The 18654-nt window shown below is 43.2% G+C and overlaps 1 protein-coding gene across 1 annotated transcript in view; it reads left to right on the top strand.

Moving 5' to 3' along the window:
• The window catches only part of LOC126194897 (astakine-like), a 114569-nt gene extending 113006 nt beyond the window's left edge, over positions 1 to 1563 (top strand). Inside the window, exon 3 of the mRNA XM_049933251.1 lies at positions 234 to 1563. Within this exon, the coding sequence (XP_049789208.1) occupies positions 234 to 469 (236 nt within the window). The 3' untranslated portion in view covers positions 470 to 1563. The remainder of the gene's footprint in view (positions 1 to 233) is intronic.
• Positions 1564 to 18654: the final 17091 nt, after the last annotated feature.

Genomic DNA, 18654 nt, shown 5'->3' with positions numbered 1-18654 from the left:
AGTTGTAGAACAGCCTTGTAATTTTCGTCAGTTGCTAGCGGGAGTCCACTTGTCACGCACTGAATACAATACCAGAAATCGTGGCGTGCCACGTGAAACACCTCCCCCTCCAAACTCTGCCTTCAAAAATAAATGCAACTCGGTAGAAATGCTGCTGAGGTCGTCTCCACCCGCCTTGACGGACTGACATTTTACCCGGCCGTTCCTCCACAATGCTCGCTTTTCTGTTGCAGGCACTGCGCGCTTCAGCATCCCCTCGTGCCAGACCCGCGGCGAGGTCGGCGACCCGTGCAGCCCCATCAGCCAGCCGCGCAACATGTCCGTCAGCTACCTGGACGGGAGCGTCGTCCAGCTGGTCGACGTCTACAGCGTCGTCTGCGCATGCGCGCCGGGGCTGCTGTGCAGTCCGGACTCAGCCACCTGCGCGGACCCGCTCGCCAAGCAGTCTCTCAACGAACTCGACGACTGATGCTCCTTGGACAGTTGTCGACACAGGGTCTACAATGTCATAATACTTCTGAAAGAAAACAAGGCCTTGTCTTTTTATTCGCTTGATAAAGTACCGCTCAAGCCTTTGAGACTTGTTTAAAGAAACTCTTGACCGTATCCTTCGACTAATTTCACGTGAATCTCATCCTTAAATTTCATATTGTATCCATGACACAATAACACATTCTTGACATTACATGTCCTCAAAACCTCATTGTTATATGTCATGTTGTATCCTTGATATTATAACACATTCCTGAAATTAGATGTCCCCAAAGTGAGCGTGCATTCACACTTTTTCTTTAACACTGATGTATAATGCTTCCTGTGTTACTGTTTATAATGATCCAGTTCATATCAAAACTTTTACCTTTCGTGTAATTTTTTTTTAAATTTCTTCCTTCACTTCTCTTGAATCCTACTTCTTAACTAACCTAATTCAGCAATTTTATACCACAACAAAGATTAAATCACTGTAGTTCTCCTTTCCCCGTCAACTACCCTTTTTTGAAATGTAGCCACATTCCAAGATCCACACGATTCAATCTGTTTTATTCTTTGTTTGATCCTAGGTTCCTATTCAGTGCGCGGTTTTTGTGCTTCGTTTCTCTTTAGTATCTTTTGTGATTTTATTTGCAACTGAAAGGGTTTATGCATCTCTCTTCTTATAAATTCTCTAGTTTCGTTACCTTATTCACTATCGTCGAAACTTCTCCTACTGCTCGTAAATTATTCGCTGCTTCTGATCTCTATAAAGCGAATGTATCGCTGACTAAGAAGTATCTCTATTCGGTATGCTGAATGTATGCAGATTTTTACATTCAAAGTAATCTCGCGAAAATATTAAATTTGTTTCCTCATCATACACTTCTAATTCCATGATGGATGTTTGTTTGACAACGTCCATTGCTCGATCACTAATGAACATACATAATATGTAACTAACGAATTATGAGTTCATTTTTTCTTGTATAGTTGTGCTTAATATTAGATTATTTTATTGTAAATATGTCATGTACTTTTTATGTACTTTTGTAGTTGGACTCTACAAATAGAAATGATGAGTTACGCTTAGTCTGGAATTATTTGCTACATCCTACTTCAGTAGCTGTATATCTTGTACTTTTCTCTGCTTATCAAAGATAAACGGGTGTGTAAATGTGTGAGTGTGTGTGTGTGTGTGTGTGTGTGTGTGTGTGTGAGTGTGTGTGTAGGCAAGTACAAGCGGGGGCTAAGTTCTACCTGATTTCATTTAAGATGAAAGAACCTATATTGCTTGCCTATCTCTTATTAATATTGCTGTGCACAGCTGCAAACGAATACACAAAGATTTACGTTTTACTACAATTCGTTCTACAGTGTGTTAGTACATACATAACAAGGAGTGTTTCAACAAGGAGTGACATACTTCAGGTATAAAATTTTTATCGCATTTTGCGCAGTTATCTGGTGTCCTAAAGACGACGAAAGTCTCCTGTTGACGTTCATCCCAGATTTCAGTGGTTTCTGTGCACTTGGTCACTCAATGAGATGAGACCAAGTCAGTGCTAATTATACGTAATCATCCAACATTCTTAGTTTATCCCATCGGTTCAGGCGAAGGGCATCAATCAAAACCATATCTTTGCTCTAAAGGGGAAGGGGTGGGGGGTGGGATACAGGACAATTCTTAGTACCGTGGTGGTAAAGCGAGTTATGTAAGAAACGAAACTTACTTTCTTAGAAAATAAAGATGAAAACTGTTGACAAAATTAGCTTATGAGTCACCAAAGGTATTGATACAGCCACTTTACACTGAGTTGACAAAAGTCATCGGATAGTGATACGCACATATGCACACAGCAGTGGCATCGCGCACACAAGTTTTGAAAGGGCAGTGCATTGGTGGAGCTGTCATTTGTGAAAAGGTTTCCAACGTGATTATAGCCGCACGACGGGACTCTGAACGCGGAATGGTAGTCGGAGCTAGACGCTTGGGACATTCCGTTTCTGAAACCGATAGCGAATTCAATATTCCGAGGTCCGCAGTGCCAAGACTGTGCTGAAAATACCATATTTCCGGCATTACCTTCACCACTGAACACGCAGTGGCCGACGGTCTTCACTTAACGACCGAGAGAAGTGGCGTTTATGTAGAGTTCGTAAACTCCCCTCTCCTTCTTTCTCTCTCTTGCTCCGTCGTCGTCGTTTTCTTCTTTTCTCCTCAGCTGTCCAAATCCTCTTCCATCTTCCTTCGTCGTACAGCGGCTATATCTCAGGGTTTTCTACAAAAGGGAGGGAGAAGGGGGCACATAAGTGGTTGATCATAATGACGTAGTGCTATGTGTGAGTGTCACCATTATCTCCGTTTTGGGAAGATTGATCACTAAAGCTGAAACATTTCTCTAAAAAGGTAAGTGCTCTCTTTTCCAAAAGGTGAAAATTGTAGTGTAGACTAATGCTTATCGATCTACTAAAATGAAGGAACACGACACAGTTTTTAAATTCCAACTTCAGATAAAGTTTATTGATCCCAAGGAGCTGAAGCAAAACTCATCCGTTCCAAATTTCATTCACAACGAGAGTAGTTAGTTTTCTGGTGTGTGTGTAGTGGTCACCAATGATTGAAATGATCGTTCCGGCAATTCCATTACAATCTGTTTATTGCTTGCTAATCAAAGTATCAACTAGACGACTATTCCGTCATTAGTATATGTGTGTTCAAACAGTAAATCAAACCCCATTTACTGTAAGTACCAAGAACAATTACTATAACCTCTAATAATTATTTAACAATTATTACCAAGTTAATGTCAAGAAATTACGGGGAGTATCAATTAACCGTTCACGCGACTATAACGCGAGATAGCCTACCGCGTATCTCGAACTTCGCGCCGTTATTTCAAAGTCCGCGCGCGATCTGTTTATAACAAAGTTTGCCCGTAGCTCTCTAGAATGTTTTCCAAACCAACTCCGGATTATGGATTATCAGTTTTAGGTCAATTCTTTAAAATTAAAGAGGACCCGCACTCGATTACAACTTGTCCATGCACTTGAGCAACTCAGAAGTTATTATCTTTTTCAAAGAAAAAAAAAGTCACTCATAACGCAGCATTGTTATCTGCTAGGTCTCAAAAAAAAATTACCTATTGATTCTTATACGGTGTCAATCGCCCAGCGAAGATTTCACTACAAAAAAATCTCGACTAGAGATGACGTCACGCGTTACTACTTGTTTTCACTCTCCTCCTCTCACGTGACTCAAAGTACGAGTGTAATCCCAAAAGTAAGGTCTCTTATTTTTTTATAAGTACATAGACCTGTTTATTTATACAATGGTTTACATCAGTTTACACCTTGAACATTTAGCTATTTTTGACATAATCACCATTTCTTTCGATGCATTTTTTTAGACGCTGTGGCAGTTTTTGTATGCCCCAAGTCATACCAGCTCGCCGCCATACTGTTCAGAAAGTTATGAACTGGCGTGGTTGTTGCTTGGTCTCAGGTGTAAAGTGGTATGCCCAGGTTTCGTCACCCATGACAATTGAGTCAAGAAATTTGTCCTGTTCGGCTGAAAGGCCTTGAAGAAATGCGTGGGAAGCATCAACTCGTTGCCGCATGTGGTCCTCGGTCAGCATGCGTGGCACCTATCTTGCGCACACCTTCCGGTAGTTCAATGTTTCCGTTAAAATTCTGTGAGCGCTGCTTCGGGAAACCTCAGGAAGCAACGTGCAGAGATCATTCGGGGTGATCCGCCGGTCTTCACGCATGTTTTGCTCAACCTTCAACACGGTCTCCTCAGAAATTGACGGTCTCCCGTTCCTTTGTTCGTCGTGAATTTCGGTCCGATCAGCTGCAAACTCTCTACACCACTGACGAACATTTTTGGCATCCATGCACGACTCACCATACACTTCCGTCAATTGGCGATGGATTTCAATCGGCGCAGTGCCCTTTGCATTCAAAAACCGAATAACTGCGCGCAATTCGCACTTGGCGGTTACATCCAACGAGAGCTCCATTCTCAACGGCTGCGAAGCCAAGACCGAGCGCCTCAGCGCGGCGTGCGCATGTTTACACACAGCGCGTGAAGCACTCTTGATAACAGTGCGACCAACTGCGACACAGAGTTCTGTACCTATAAAAAAATAGGAGACCTTACTTTTGGAATTACCCTCGTATATCTCACTTTAATGTACATCTCGACAAGATTATTGCTTAAGGGGCTCCGGAACGCCCTATACTTGCAATGTTAAAATAACGCTTATAAATTACATCTTTCCTCACAAAGTATTTGAGGTAGGAAGTTGAACTTTTTACAGATTATTTATTGGAATATGGGCTACAACTTAACACAGGGATTTTACAAAATTTTAGTTCAGTTATTAAAGATGATTTTTTTCAATTGTAATGAAAATTCACAACATTTTTTTGCAATTTTTTATTTATATATTCAAAAATATACAGTTTTTTGGGAAAAGGCTGTGTTAAATTATGCAGAAGGTACTGTGTAACATTTACTGAAAGTTTGAAATAAATATGTTTGGAAGATCCTTAGAAAACATGTAATTAGTATGAGAAAATAAAAGTTTTGGGAATCGAGCGACAAAGATTGGATTAACTTTTTAGTGCATTCCAGGTCCATAGGATGGATTATCTTCATCCTCTGCAAACTCCTCCTCCAGCTTCCTCTTGTTCCTCCTCCTGTTTACTCTTGCTTGTATTTCTAGACTCTTTACAGCCCTGTCTGCAGCCCGAAGGCGTTCCTTGTCTAAAGCAAGCATCGCTCGAACCATGTTAGAACCTATCTTCATTCACATATTTCTAAATACCTTGCACCTTACAATGTTGCCATCATTGAAAGTCGCAACAGCATCATACACACCAAAGTGTAGTGTTTCTATTGCAACAAATACAGTCTTGGGGATTCTCGGCCATATAACACTATTTACACTTCCATTGGGGTTTTGAGTTTTTCCGTGAATACACTTTTTCAACAGTTCAGGTGCTGCTAAGTCTCTGAAAATAGGTTTTATCACCTCCATTATTGCATGAGGCAGACTATGCTTATGAGTGTACACTTCACCAGTTAGCAATCCTTTGTTATATTTACACCAACTATCTTCTTCTTTGGGACACAAGCTATGTTGGGGATTTTCATCGTCTTTATTGTTTACAGTAATAACACATACCTTTGGCTTTCCAACATTTCTCCTTTTCTTAAAAGCCTTCAGAGGATTTCTAATAACTGTACTTTTACTCATTATTATACTTCAACAAAACAAAGACTCAAGAAACAGAATTAATTACGAATATTTTCGAGATAACGACAGAGTAAATAAACATGAAACAATCGACAATCACACCAGCGATGTATATTGAACCATCACAGGTTAGCCACAACACATACCTTATCTCACATCACTAAAATGTACCTGATGAACACGGACGTTAATAATAACACCATTTGACAGCAGTTTAACAGCGCCACAGTGGGTCACGCCCATGTAGAACACATTTCAAAAAAAAATTTAAAAATAGTTGTAGTCTTCGGAATTGAATAAATTATATATCTATTAAAAGGTAATAGTCTGCAGATTCAGAAAACGCAAAAAAGTAAATATTGAACTTTTCATGATTTTGAGCCTTTCCGGAGCCCCTTAAAGATTTCGTGGGCTAGTCGGACGATTAGCCATGTAATGCTACAAGTTGCGAGTGCTAACAGACATGCAACGCTGCTTGAAATAACCACAGATATCAATGTAGGACGTACGAAGAATGTATCCGTTAGGACAGTGCTGCGAAATTTGGCATCTATGGGCTATGGCAGCAGACGACCGACGCGAGTGTCTTTGTTAACAGCACATCGCCTGCAGCGCCTCTCCTACGCTCGTGACCACAAATGTTGGATCATAGACGACTAGATAACAGTGACCTGGTCAGATGAATTCCGATGTCAGTTGGTAAGAGCTGATGGTTCAAAAAGACAAAATAAGAGTTGCTGTCACAGTTCGTAGTAATTGACGGAGCGTCATCGAGTAAAACAGAAGTAATATCTGGCTTTCCCCAAGGAAGTGTTATCGACCTCTGCTGTTCCTGGCCTAAATGACATAGAAGACAATTTGAGCACCCCTCATTGATGGTATGCAGATGACGCTGTCACTTATCGTCTAAAAAAGACATCGGAAAATCGAAACAAATTGAAAAAACAATTCAGACAAGATATCTGTATGGTGAGAAAAGTAACAATTGTCTCTAAATAATGAAAAGTGTGAAGTCATCCACATGAGCACCGAAAGGAATTCGCTAAATTTCGGTTACACGATAAATCACACTAATGTAAAGGCTGTAAATTCAACTAGGTACTTTGGGATTACAATTGTGAATACGTTAATTTGGAACAGTCACGTAGATTACGTTGTGGGGAAAGTAAACCAAAGACTGCGATTTATTAGCAGAACGCCTAGAAAATGCAGTGGGTCCATTAAAGAGCTTGTCCGACCTCCTCTGGATTACTACTGTGCAGTGTGGGATCCGCATCTGACGGCAAAAAAGTCCAAAGAAGGGTACCTCATTTCGTATTATCGCGAAATAGAGAAGAGAGTGCCATGGACATGGTAAGTGACTGGGGCTGACAATTATTAAAACATAAGCGTTTTTCATTGCGGCGTATCTTCTCGTGAAATTTCAATCACCAACTTTCTCCTGAGATTGCGAAAATATTTTGTTGGTGCCCACCCATATAGGGAGAAATTATCATCACGATAAAATAAGAGAAATTAGAGTTCACACATAAACATTTAAGTGCTCGTTTTTCTCGCGCGCCTTTCGAGAGTGAAACGGTACAGATATAGCTTGAATGTGGTTCGATGAACCCTTCGCTAGGCACTTAACTGTGAATTGCAGAGTAATGATACAGATATAGAAAAGAACTTAATGATTTCAAAGAAACATATAACTGGCCGTTCAAGTACACAAAATGGAATGTAACTTGTAAATGAATATAAGACATGTCCAAAGATGCCTAAAAACTGTGGGCAGAATTTCCTTAAATTTCATCGTCTTGCTGTTCAGTGACAGAAAACAGGTCAGTTTGACGTGAGACACATTAAAAATATGGACAATATATCACAACCAGATGTCCCAAGTAACTGAGCTGTTGATAAGAAGGGGAGTAAAAATTGTAATTGTACAGGCACGCAGTCTTGAATTTTAATTCACAGATTAACTAACTTGATTTTCAGACGAAATCAAGATTCCTGCTGAGCTAGTTTTCCAATGCGAGAAATAAAAAAAAAATAAAAAGGAAAATGCGAGGAAAGTTTATTACCATTCATGCATGGACTGATTGGGCAAGATCGGATGAAGACTTGGTTTAAGACAGTTTGAAGGGGAGACCAGGTAGAATCTCACGCAAACGTACATTATTCATCAGTTGGGAGCATAATGTAGTATACCTCGAGTCTTGATATCTCAGCTCAAATGATTTGATGTCGGCATTAACAGATCCTTCAAAGTTGCCATGAGGGACGAGGGGAACCAATGGATAGTGCCTTGAGAGCACAATATGACACAAATAGGTAGAGTGAACAAACGAGCTACTGGAGAAGCATGTATCTGTATAATATCAAGGTTGAGATTGTTGCTACATCATTTAAGAAATGTGGCATTTCAAAGGCTCAGATTTTTAGCCTGAAATTCGGTGAATCTTATAGATCGGAACAGTCTATATGCAGGGAAACGCGGTAGAAAGAGCTAGGTCGGAGTCAAAGCAAGAGATTTTCTCACAGGCGATAACTGAGTAAGCTTCCATTATCAGGCTCCACACACAACAGCGAAGGCTTACACAGTTAAGTTTCATGAACACAGCGAGGCTCGTAAGGGGCTAAGATATTCCCTGTACGGCCAGAAGTCTCTTAAGCTGATAAGGCACTTCCGTCTACCCGATTAATGCGGAGTGATACAGGGCTTTGAACTCTAATCTGGCCGGCTTCCCAGAAGTGTTCCACCAACGTAAGCAATGAACAGTACCCTCTCTGGTAGTAAACCGAATTACTTGCACTGCGGCTCAGAGATTGGGCATTGCGGGAAACAGCAGAGGCCAGTTGCTGTTCAGAGTTCGCCTGAATTTGATTTACACTGTCTGCAATTGCTATAGGAAGGGGTTTGCAGAGAAGAAAAATGCTATCCGTATCCACACCGTATCCACATGTCTTTCAACAGCATCCACGGAAATTACGATAATGTAATGGATGTACTGGAGTAGTAACGGTAGGTTTGCGCCTGGCCCGAATTTTGTCTGCTGAAGTCTGACCTTGTGATACACATTTCATAGGCCGTTCATGACCACGTATTAATAGAATTTTAACAGATACTAATGATACCTTTATTAAGTTACAGATTTCTATTTATAATAACTATAACATATTTTGGAGATTTTCTCGAGATATTTCCTCACCACTCCGATCTAAAATTTAATCCTGTTACAAGCTGTGGCCACATCTAGCACACTGCTACATAGTTGCTGAATCAAACATAGATCAGCTGTCTGTAGTATTAATCATGTTGACATGAGAAACCTCTCAATATAATAAACCTTGCAACGTGTGCTTGTAAATACTTTTAAGAGAAACGATGATAGTGTCACTGATTTTATACCGAACATTATTTTGTGATACACAAACGGAAGTCATACCATTAAGCGAAGATTTCAATGGATTAAGTAACCTAGAACATCTTTCATGTTACTTTGTGGCACCTTTCAGTAATTACGAATGTGACCGCTGTTAATGTTGATGAAACAGGAATGAATCAGTCGTAAGACTGCTGCTAGTACCACTGAAGCGGGATGGCGACACGGTAGTCCTACTGATTTTTCGCATTTTGTGCAAAATCAGGAAGATCGCCTTTGCAGATTTCAACTACACAACTACCGTCTCCAGGATACTGCGCATTCATGCCAGTATATAGGCATTCCGTCCCGAATGTGTAATAATGATGACTTACACAATAATAATTATTATTGGTAGCTTGTAATGCACAAATTCACGAAAATCGTAATAATGACACTGTCCTTTAACATTTATCCTCATAGTCATTGTTATTGCGGATATCTGTTTATGTTGTTGTTGTTATACACTCCTGGAAATTGAAATACGAACACCGTGAATTCATTGTCCCAGGAAGGGGAAACTTTATTGACACATTCCTGGGGTCAGATACATCACATGATCACACTGACAGAACCACAGGCACATAGACACAGGCAACAGAGCATGCACAATGTCGGCACTAGTACAGTGTATATCCACCTTTCGCAGCAATGCAGGCTGCTATTCTCCCATGGAGACGATCTTAGAGATGCTGGATGTAGTCCTGTGGAACGGCTTGCCATGCCATTTCCACCTGGCGCCTCAGTTGGACCAGCGTTCGTGCTGGACGTGCAGACCGCGTGAGACGACGCTTCATCCAGTCCCAAACATGCTCAATGGGGGACAGATCCGGAGATCTTGCTGGCCAGGGTAGTTGACTTACACCTTCTAGAGCACGTTGGGTGGCACGGGATACATGCGGACGTGCATTGTCCTGTTGGAACAGCAAGTTCCCTTGCCGGTCTAGGAATTGTAGAACGATGGGTTCGATGACGGTTTGGATGTACCGTGCACTATTCAGTGTCCCCTCGACGATCACCAGTGGTGTACGGCCAGTGTAGGAGATCGCTCCCCACACCATGATGCCGGGTGTTGGCCCTGTGTGCCTCGGTCGTATGCAGTCCTGATTGCGGCGCTCACCTGCACGGCGCCAAACACGCATACGACCATCATTGGCACCAAGGCAGAAGCGACTCTCATCGCTGAAGACGACACGTCTCCATTCGTCCCTCCATTCACGCCTGTCGCGACACCACTGGAGGCGGGCTGCACGATGTTGGGGCGTGAGCGGAAGACGGCCTAACGGTGTGCGGGACCGTAGCCCAGCTTCATGGAGATGGTTGCGAATGGTCCTCGCCGATACCCCAGGAGCAACAGTGTCCCTAATTTGCTGGGAAGTGGCGGTGCGGTCCCCTACGGCACTGCTTAGGATCCTACGGTCTTGGCGTGCATCCGTGCGTCGCTGCGGTCCGGTCCCAGGTCGACGGGCACGTGCACCTTCCGCCGACCACTGGCGACAACATCGATGTACTGTGGAGACCTCACGCCCCACGTGTTGAGCAATTCGGCGGTACGTCCACCCGGCCTCCCGCATGCCCACTATACGCCCTCGCTCAAAGTCCGTCAACTGCACATACGGTTCACGTCCACGCTGTCGCGGCATGCTACCAGTGTTAAAGACTGCGATGGAGCTCCGTATGCCACGGCAAACTGGCTGACACTGACGGCGGCGGTGCACAAATGCTGCGCAGCTAGCGCCATTCGACGGCCAACACCGCGGTTCCTGGTGTGTCCGCTGTGCCGTGCGTGTGATCATTGCTTGTACAGCCCTCTCGCAGTGTCCGGAGCAAGTATGGTGGGTCTGACACACCGGTGTCAATGTGTTCTTTTTTCCATTTCCAGGAGTGTAGTTTCCCAAATGCCCGCCAATCAACGAGTTGGGAAAGTAATGGAAAACGGGGCATACCAGGATGGCTGGTAGACAGATCTTCAACTCCTTGGCACATCTCACCCTTTTACACAAAATGCCTTTCCTGATGACGTATCCATCCAAAGCTTCCCCCTCCGACAGCCGTTCCTTAACCGGTCCCCAAGTGGGGTCCTGATCCTTATGGTCAGCAACGTCACTAAACAAATGAGGACTACCGCCTAACACGACACAGCTAACATTGCCTTCTTCCATTTCTTGGACGCGCTCACTAGATGGATGTTGACTGAACATATGGCTGAGGACGTCCACGAGCACATTCTCAGACCCTTTAACGTGTTTACCCTCGAACTGAAACGCTGAAGTGCGTACTACCCACCTGGCGATACGGCCAGTTTTACGCGGCCTGGCTAGCACCCAGCTTATTGCTTGATTGTCGGTTTCTAGCTGAAATACTTTTTGCTCGAGATAAAAGCGATACTTCTCCAGCGCGAACAAGACGGCCAATGCCTCACATTGTTTAAGTTCGGCACTGATATCGATAAACGCTGCTGGAGAGACAACGCTAGCAAACGTAGTGGCGCCAGTAAATACAAGAAGAAAACGAGAGGCAACAATCCCTATTACCCGATGCCAACCTACCAACGGCACTAACGCGAGCCGCACACGGCTCAGATATTCCAGTGACGTGAAAATGTTAACCAGAGAAGGAGGATGGAAATAATGTCACAAAAGGCATAGGAATAGGGGTAACTTATTTATTATGCGCCACGCCCCCTCGCCTTCCTCCTCACGGGCCCCTTGCGTGTTTTGAATTGCCAAACGCCGGCCGTGGTGGCCAAGCGGTTAAAGGCGCTACAGTCCGGAACCGCGCGACCGCTACGGTCGCAGGTTCGAATCCTGCCTCGGGCATGGATGTGTGTGACGTCCTTAGATTAGTTAGGTTTAAGTAGTTCTAAGTTCTAGGGGACTGATGATCTTAGAAGTTAAGTCCCATAGTGCTCAGAGCCATTTGAACCATTTGAATTGCCAAACTCGATTTGCGGAAAAGGTATGGTGACTAATCTTACTTTCCGATTGAGGGTAAACTCAGGAACAGTTTTAGGGTACATCTCATTATTTCTACCTCTTCTAAAATGTTAAGCAAATATCCCTTATGCAGTTTACTCAGTTTTTCGATTTTTGAAAACATTAATAGTGGAGAACCCCTTGGCGTGTAGGTGTGCACTGAGTGCCGTTTTCGATTTTGTCTTGTAAGTACGTTCTTTAAACCCAACATTAGAACTTTTCCCTGTCTGACCAACACATTTTACTTCACAACAATCACAACAAATACTATCAACAGCCAAATCATTAAAGGGGTCTGATCCCGACATCTCTTCAGGTCTAATCGAGGGGCAAAACACTTGGGTACGAAAAAAAGCAGATATAACATTATTAGCACCTAATACTTTGCCATTCCTTACCGATATTTTGGCGGTATATGGGGCCCTATGGTATCTCGTATGCTCTAGCTCGTGTGGGGATGGTTCGAATCATTGTGGATGACATAGTCAGTAGTAGTCTCTTTTCGATATAGTATCTAATTTGGTTCCTGTTTAATTTAACAAGCAAATCTAAATAAGGGATTTTCCCTTGATTAGTATTTTGCACCGTGAACTGAATACAGGAGCGTTGGATTTTTAAAGCATCTACTAGACGCATACAATCTTCCTTGGGAACCCAGTAGAGCAATAATAGGTCAACCATGTAGCAGTTCCAGCTTACTATTTTTTTGGAATATTGAGGAAGCCTTGTCTTAATCTGATAAAAATATTAGCCGCAGAATACGCTAGCGGTGATCCCACGGCAACATGTAAGGGGTCCATAGGCCCTTACTATAACTTTGCACTTGGCACAGGTCGATAGGGCGAACAATCGATTGTGACGTGTTGAGAGAGCGAGTGTCGAGATGCGCCAGTGTGGTTGACGGGTATATGTGTGTGTGAAGGCCATTGTTGAAATAGGGTCTTTAACGGAGAAGGGTGTCGCCATCGCCGTGGTTAGACCCCTATGTAATAGTTTAATACCGGGAAAGTGATGCAGTATCATTATGAAAGTGATCAGTGACGTTTCTAGTGCCGATATTGGTTTCGCGTCTACCGCGCCGGCCTAACCTTGGATTGCAGTGTTGGATGCAGTGATGGATTAGTGTGTGACGATAATGGAAAATGAAGAAAGCCTGTGCTGAGATTAGCCGTAATTAGATATGTATGATGAAGGCAGTGGCTGTCTCCTTTTTTGTTTTTTGAGAAAAGAATATAAGCTCGTAATTAGTAAAACTGTGTTGGTGTTCCTTATTACCAGACATTCAGTATTATAGTATTGAACAGGACGAACTGGAAAGTAACAACTTCCGTAGCAGTCAGTTCCGATTACCAGCCCCATTAGGTTCACGGTCGTGTCAATAATAAATATTGGGCTGCTATTCGATCAGATCAGGTCGGGATAATAAAACGGAGATGTTACAAACACCCTCCTACTGCCAGTAATACAGGTCACCAAATCTAAAATAATGGTGATCCAGGAATTCCTCAAGTATTTGTAGTACATCATCTTTTATTTTATCGCTTGGTTTACTACTGTGCGTGTGAAGATTCAGTGCAACCATGTTAAACACCTCACCTTTGGGGATACTGGTACACACATTCTGAATGTCAAGAGACACAATATGGGAAAAGACGGTCCCTTTTCTTGAAATTATGATAAATGGGACATAAGTAACGTCGAATCAAATACAATAAACTCTCGTTTATCCACGAGCGGATTATCCACTTTTCCGATTAGCTACGGCCTATTTCTCCCGTTTTTTCTGCTGAAAATTTTCCATTTACCTCGGAGTGGTCGCGGGTGAGCAGTAGTCTCATTTTACAACACGAGTGTAGTAAACAACGCGTTGCTTGAACACTAAAAGAGCTGGACTGTATTCTGTTTCAAAAGGAAGGAGGAAGGAACTTTGGGTTTAACGCTCCATCGTCTTCGAAGTCATTAGAGACGGAGCACAAGCTCCGATTGTGGCAAGGACGAGGAAGGAAATCAACCATGCCCTTCCAAAAGATCCATCCCGGCATCTGTCTAGAGCGACTTGGTGAAATCACGAAAAACCTAAATCTGTATGGTCAGACGCGGGTTTGAAACGCCGTCCACCCGAATAAGAGTCCAGGGTGCTAATCGCTGCACCACTTCGCTCAGTTTGTTTCAAAGTAGTGTAAGGTGCTTTGAAATACGATTGTACTGTATTCGTTGGAAGAACCGAATTTTCACATGTATTATGATGAGTAAAGTGTAATTTATTGTAAACATTAATGATTTTAACTATGATCTTGTTTTTTAACAACTCTGATACATTACTGTGTACTTTATTGCAGATTGTCAGCGAAATTCGATTATCCGCAAATTTCAAGTCCCAGATTACCACGGGTAATCGAAAGTTTACTGTATTGACCCAAAATTTTTTCAGTATCCTATCCCACTCCACGATGGTGCATTAACAATGGACCTCACTGGTGTTTTTGGTTTATGAATGTTTAAGATGACTGCTGGTACTGGTGCACTAAGATTCATAGGCAGGAATTTACTAAAAAAACCTTAGTGTCTTTTAGCACTCTCTTAAGTTGTTCAACAAATTTAATAGTAGCATATTTTTTATGTTTAACAATATGGTTTTCGCACATTGGTTGGTGGGTTTTTTACATGCTTTGTGGTGCTGATTCCCACTCAAAATTTTTTTGTTTCAAGGATTGCGGTTTTTTCTATTTCCACTGGCTACTTTATTCATGACATTTGCATACTTTTGATGCCAATTTTGTGCAGAAAGATAGGGGATGTCTGTTATGTACCCTTACAAAGATTTTAAGGACATTATGTAGCGAAAGATCCGTGTACGTCATTTGCTAATCAATATTGTATTAATTACGATAGCTCTAATTACGCTTCTTGTATCTTCTTTAGGTCAAGTTTGTTACCTGAAGTTGTGACTATAATGTCAAGAAATTAGTCATGATTAATAAATCATTTTGCTGCAACTGTCGTGATTTTCATCAATTGAGATGCATTATCACAGCTGTGGTTACCCCTCATACCAAATGACTTGTTACTCTTGTTTTACTCAAGTTCTTCCCGTAAATTGCTACGAACTGTGACTTTTCGGACAGTAAATCACAAATCCAGCCACACAACTGAAACGATGTGGAATCGCCTCTTACTAAGTTTTCTCTTCTTCCACAGGATGACCACAACATTTACGAAAAGACTATGTAACATCAGTATGACATTATTGTAAAGTTGTTTTTGTAATGCCAGATATGGTATAACCCTCGAAACATGTCGCTAAATAAATAAGTAATACAGTGGTTGACAAAGTTTATGACTGGTAGTGGTAATTTAAAAAAAAACTTTGCATATTGTCTACTCTTACATAGTTAGTGTGGAAGGGGTGGAGGCCACTCTCTTAGGAATGCATCGAGCGGATTCTTATCTGCATTTTTAAAGAGGCATTTTGGGTTTATTTTTGGTGAACATGGACATTGGGGTATTCAGTCTTATAACACTACATTTGCTACAATACTGTACTGAAGGTTCAAGTACGATACCACTCTTAGATTATTTTAGCTACAGAGAGAAATTTACAACACTACATTGATCATATTACTGTGCTCAATATTCAAGTAAGAGAATCCCTCAGTAATTTTACCCCAGTCACTAAAATTTTCTCCCTCTCCGCCATTGTGTGAATGATTCAGCGCAACATTTTGCATTCTGTTTGTCAGGTATGATTCAAACCAGCTGTGTGAAAAGACATCGATTCCTTGAAACTTGAGTTTTTCTAAGAGAGTGTCATGATCTACACAAACGAAGGCCTTGAAGAGATCATAAAAAATACCAATAGGCGACATATTATTATGTGAGGCTTGCACTGAGTGAACGTATAAAGAGTGTTCCAGTCTGCGCACCATATTTACAACCTCATGTGTGGGCCCGAATCTCGTAGTCGTGCGGTAGCGTTCTCGCTTCCCACGCCCGGGTTCCCGGGTTCGATTCCCGGCGGGGTCAGGGATTTTCTCTGCCTCGTGATGACTGGGTGTTGTGTGATGTCCTTAGGTTGGTTAGGTTTAAGTAGTTCTAAGTTCTAGGGGACTGATGACCATAGATGTTAAGTCCCATAGTGCTCAGAGCCATTTGAACCATTTGAACCTCATGTGTGGTACACCTATCACGCTGAGTTTATCTTCTGGGGAATTTGCGACAGTCATAACGAAAACGGAGAAATGACTGTCGCAGCTACGCCTAATACACAAAACAAAATATCAGCACCCAAAACAAATTGTCTACATCGGTCACAAGGGAAAGCACTGCGTAGATTTTCTCCCTTGCAGCAACTGGTGAACATGCAGTGACAGGAAGGAGATACGACTACACGTGTAAAGCTAAGTAGTTACCAAATCACTGGCGTCTAACTGCCTACCAACAGCGGAGCTCTGCACGCCCTGGAAAATGCTGAAGAAGAGAAACGCTCTCAACGTTCGTGGCATTCGAAGAGCCACACGTGCCTCCAGGGTATTTCCAAATAGGAAGCACATCTGCGAGTCCACTCCTCGGTGGCTGAGCTCGGCTTCAGCGTACCCAGGTTTCTTGAGCTGGACACACTTGAGCGCCGCCAGTCCTAAGTTCTGCGCATGTTTCAGTGACCCCCGCACAGTGCGGGGGACAAACATTGCGTCACACGGAACGGTGATCTGGACTGAACGACGAAAATTGTAAAAATCTCTATAAAAGATTGCCCCGTGGTAGCTGTGTGTCGATTGCTTGGCTGCCTGTTGAGGCAAAATACACTACTGGCCATTAAAATTGCACCGAGCGAGGTGGCGCAGTGGTTAGCACACTGGACTCGCATTCGGGAGGACGACGGTTCAATCCCGTCTCCGGCCATCCTGATTTAGGTTTTCCGTGATTTCCCTAAATCGTTTCAGGCAAATGCCGGGATGGTTCCTTTGAAAGGGCACGGCCGATTTCCTTCCCAATCCTTCCCTAACCCGAGCTTGCGCTGCGTCTCTAATGACCTCGTTGTCGACGGGACGTTAAACACTAACCACCACCACCATTAAAATTGCTACACTACGAAGATGACGTGCTACAGATGCGAAATTTAACCGACAGGAAGAAGATGCTGTGATATGCAAATGATTAGCTTTTCAGAACATTCACACAAGGTTGGCGCCGATGGCGACACCTACAACGTGCTGACATGAGGAAAGTTTCCAACCGATTTCTCACACACAAACAGCAGTTGACCGGCGTTGCCTGGTGAATCGTCGTTGTGATGCCTCGTGTAAAGAGGAGAAATGCGTACCGTCACGTTTCCGACTTTGATAAAAGTCGGATTGTAGCCTCTCGCGATTGCGGTTTATCGTATCGCGACATTGCTGCTCGCGTTGGTCGAGATCCAATGACTGTTAGAAGAATATGGAATCGGTGGGTTCAGGAGGGTAATATGGAACGCCGTGCTGGATCCCAACGGCCTCGTAACACTAGCAGTCGAGATGACAGGCATCTTATCCGCGTGGCTGTAAAGGATCGTGCAGCCACGTTTCGAACCCTGAGTCAACAGATGGGGACGTTTGCAAGACAATAACCATCTGCACGAACAGTTCGACGACGTTTGGAGCAGCATGGATTATCAGCCCGGAGACCGTGGCTGCGGTTACCCTTGACGCTGCATCACAGCCAGGAGCGCCTGCAATGGTGTACTCAATGACAAACCTGGGTGAACGAACGGCAAAACGCCATTTTTTTCGGATGAATCCAGGTTCTGTTTACAGCGTCGTTATGGTCGCATCTTTGTTTGGCGACATCGCGGTGAACGCACATTGGAAGCGTGTATTCGTCATCGCCATACTGGCGTATTACCCGGCGTGATGGTATGGGGTGCCATTGGATACACGTCTCGGTCACCTCTTGTTCGGACTGACGGCACTTTGAACAGTGGACGTTACATTTCAGATGTGTTACGACCCGTGGCTCTACCCTTCATTCGATCCCTGCGAAACCCTACATTTCAGCAGGATAATGTACGACCGCACGTTGCAGCTCCTGTACGGGCCTTTCTGGATACAGAAAATGTTCCACTGCTGCCCTGGCCAGCACATTCTCCAGATCTCTCACGAATTAAAACGCCTGGTCAATAGTGGCCGAGCAACTGTCTCGTCACAATACGCCAGTCACTACTCTTGATGAACTGTGGTATCGTGTTGAAGCTGCATGGGCAGCTGTACCTGTACACGCCATCCAAGCTCTGTTTGACTCAATGTCCAGGCGTATCAAGGCCGTTATTACGGCCAGAGGTGGCTATTCTGGGTACTGATTTCTCAGGATCTATGCACCGAAATTGCGTGAAAATGTAATAACATGTCAATTCTAGTATAATGTATTAGTCCAATGAATACCCGTTTATCATCTCCATTTCTTCTTGGTGTAGCAATTTTAATGGCCAGCAGCGTAGTCGTTATCGTGAAAACTCTATGGCACCTGCCTCACCTCGGTTCCACGTGGTCCAGTCACATTCATGTG

The sequence above is a fragment of the Schistocerca nitens genome, chromosome 7 (genome assembly GCF_023898315.1).
Source record: "Schistocerca nitens isolate TAMUIC-IGC-003100 chromosome 7, iqSchNite1.1, whole genome shotgun sequence".
Classification (NCBI taxonomy): Eukaryota; Metazoa; Arthropoda; class Insecta; order Orthoptera; family Acrididae; genus Schistocerca; species Schistocerca nitens.
The sequence above is the reverse complement of the archived record's forward strand: the minus strand, read 5'-3'. Positions and strand labels throughout refer to the sequence as shown.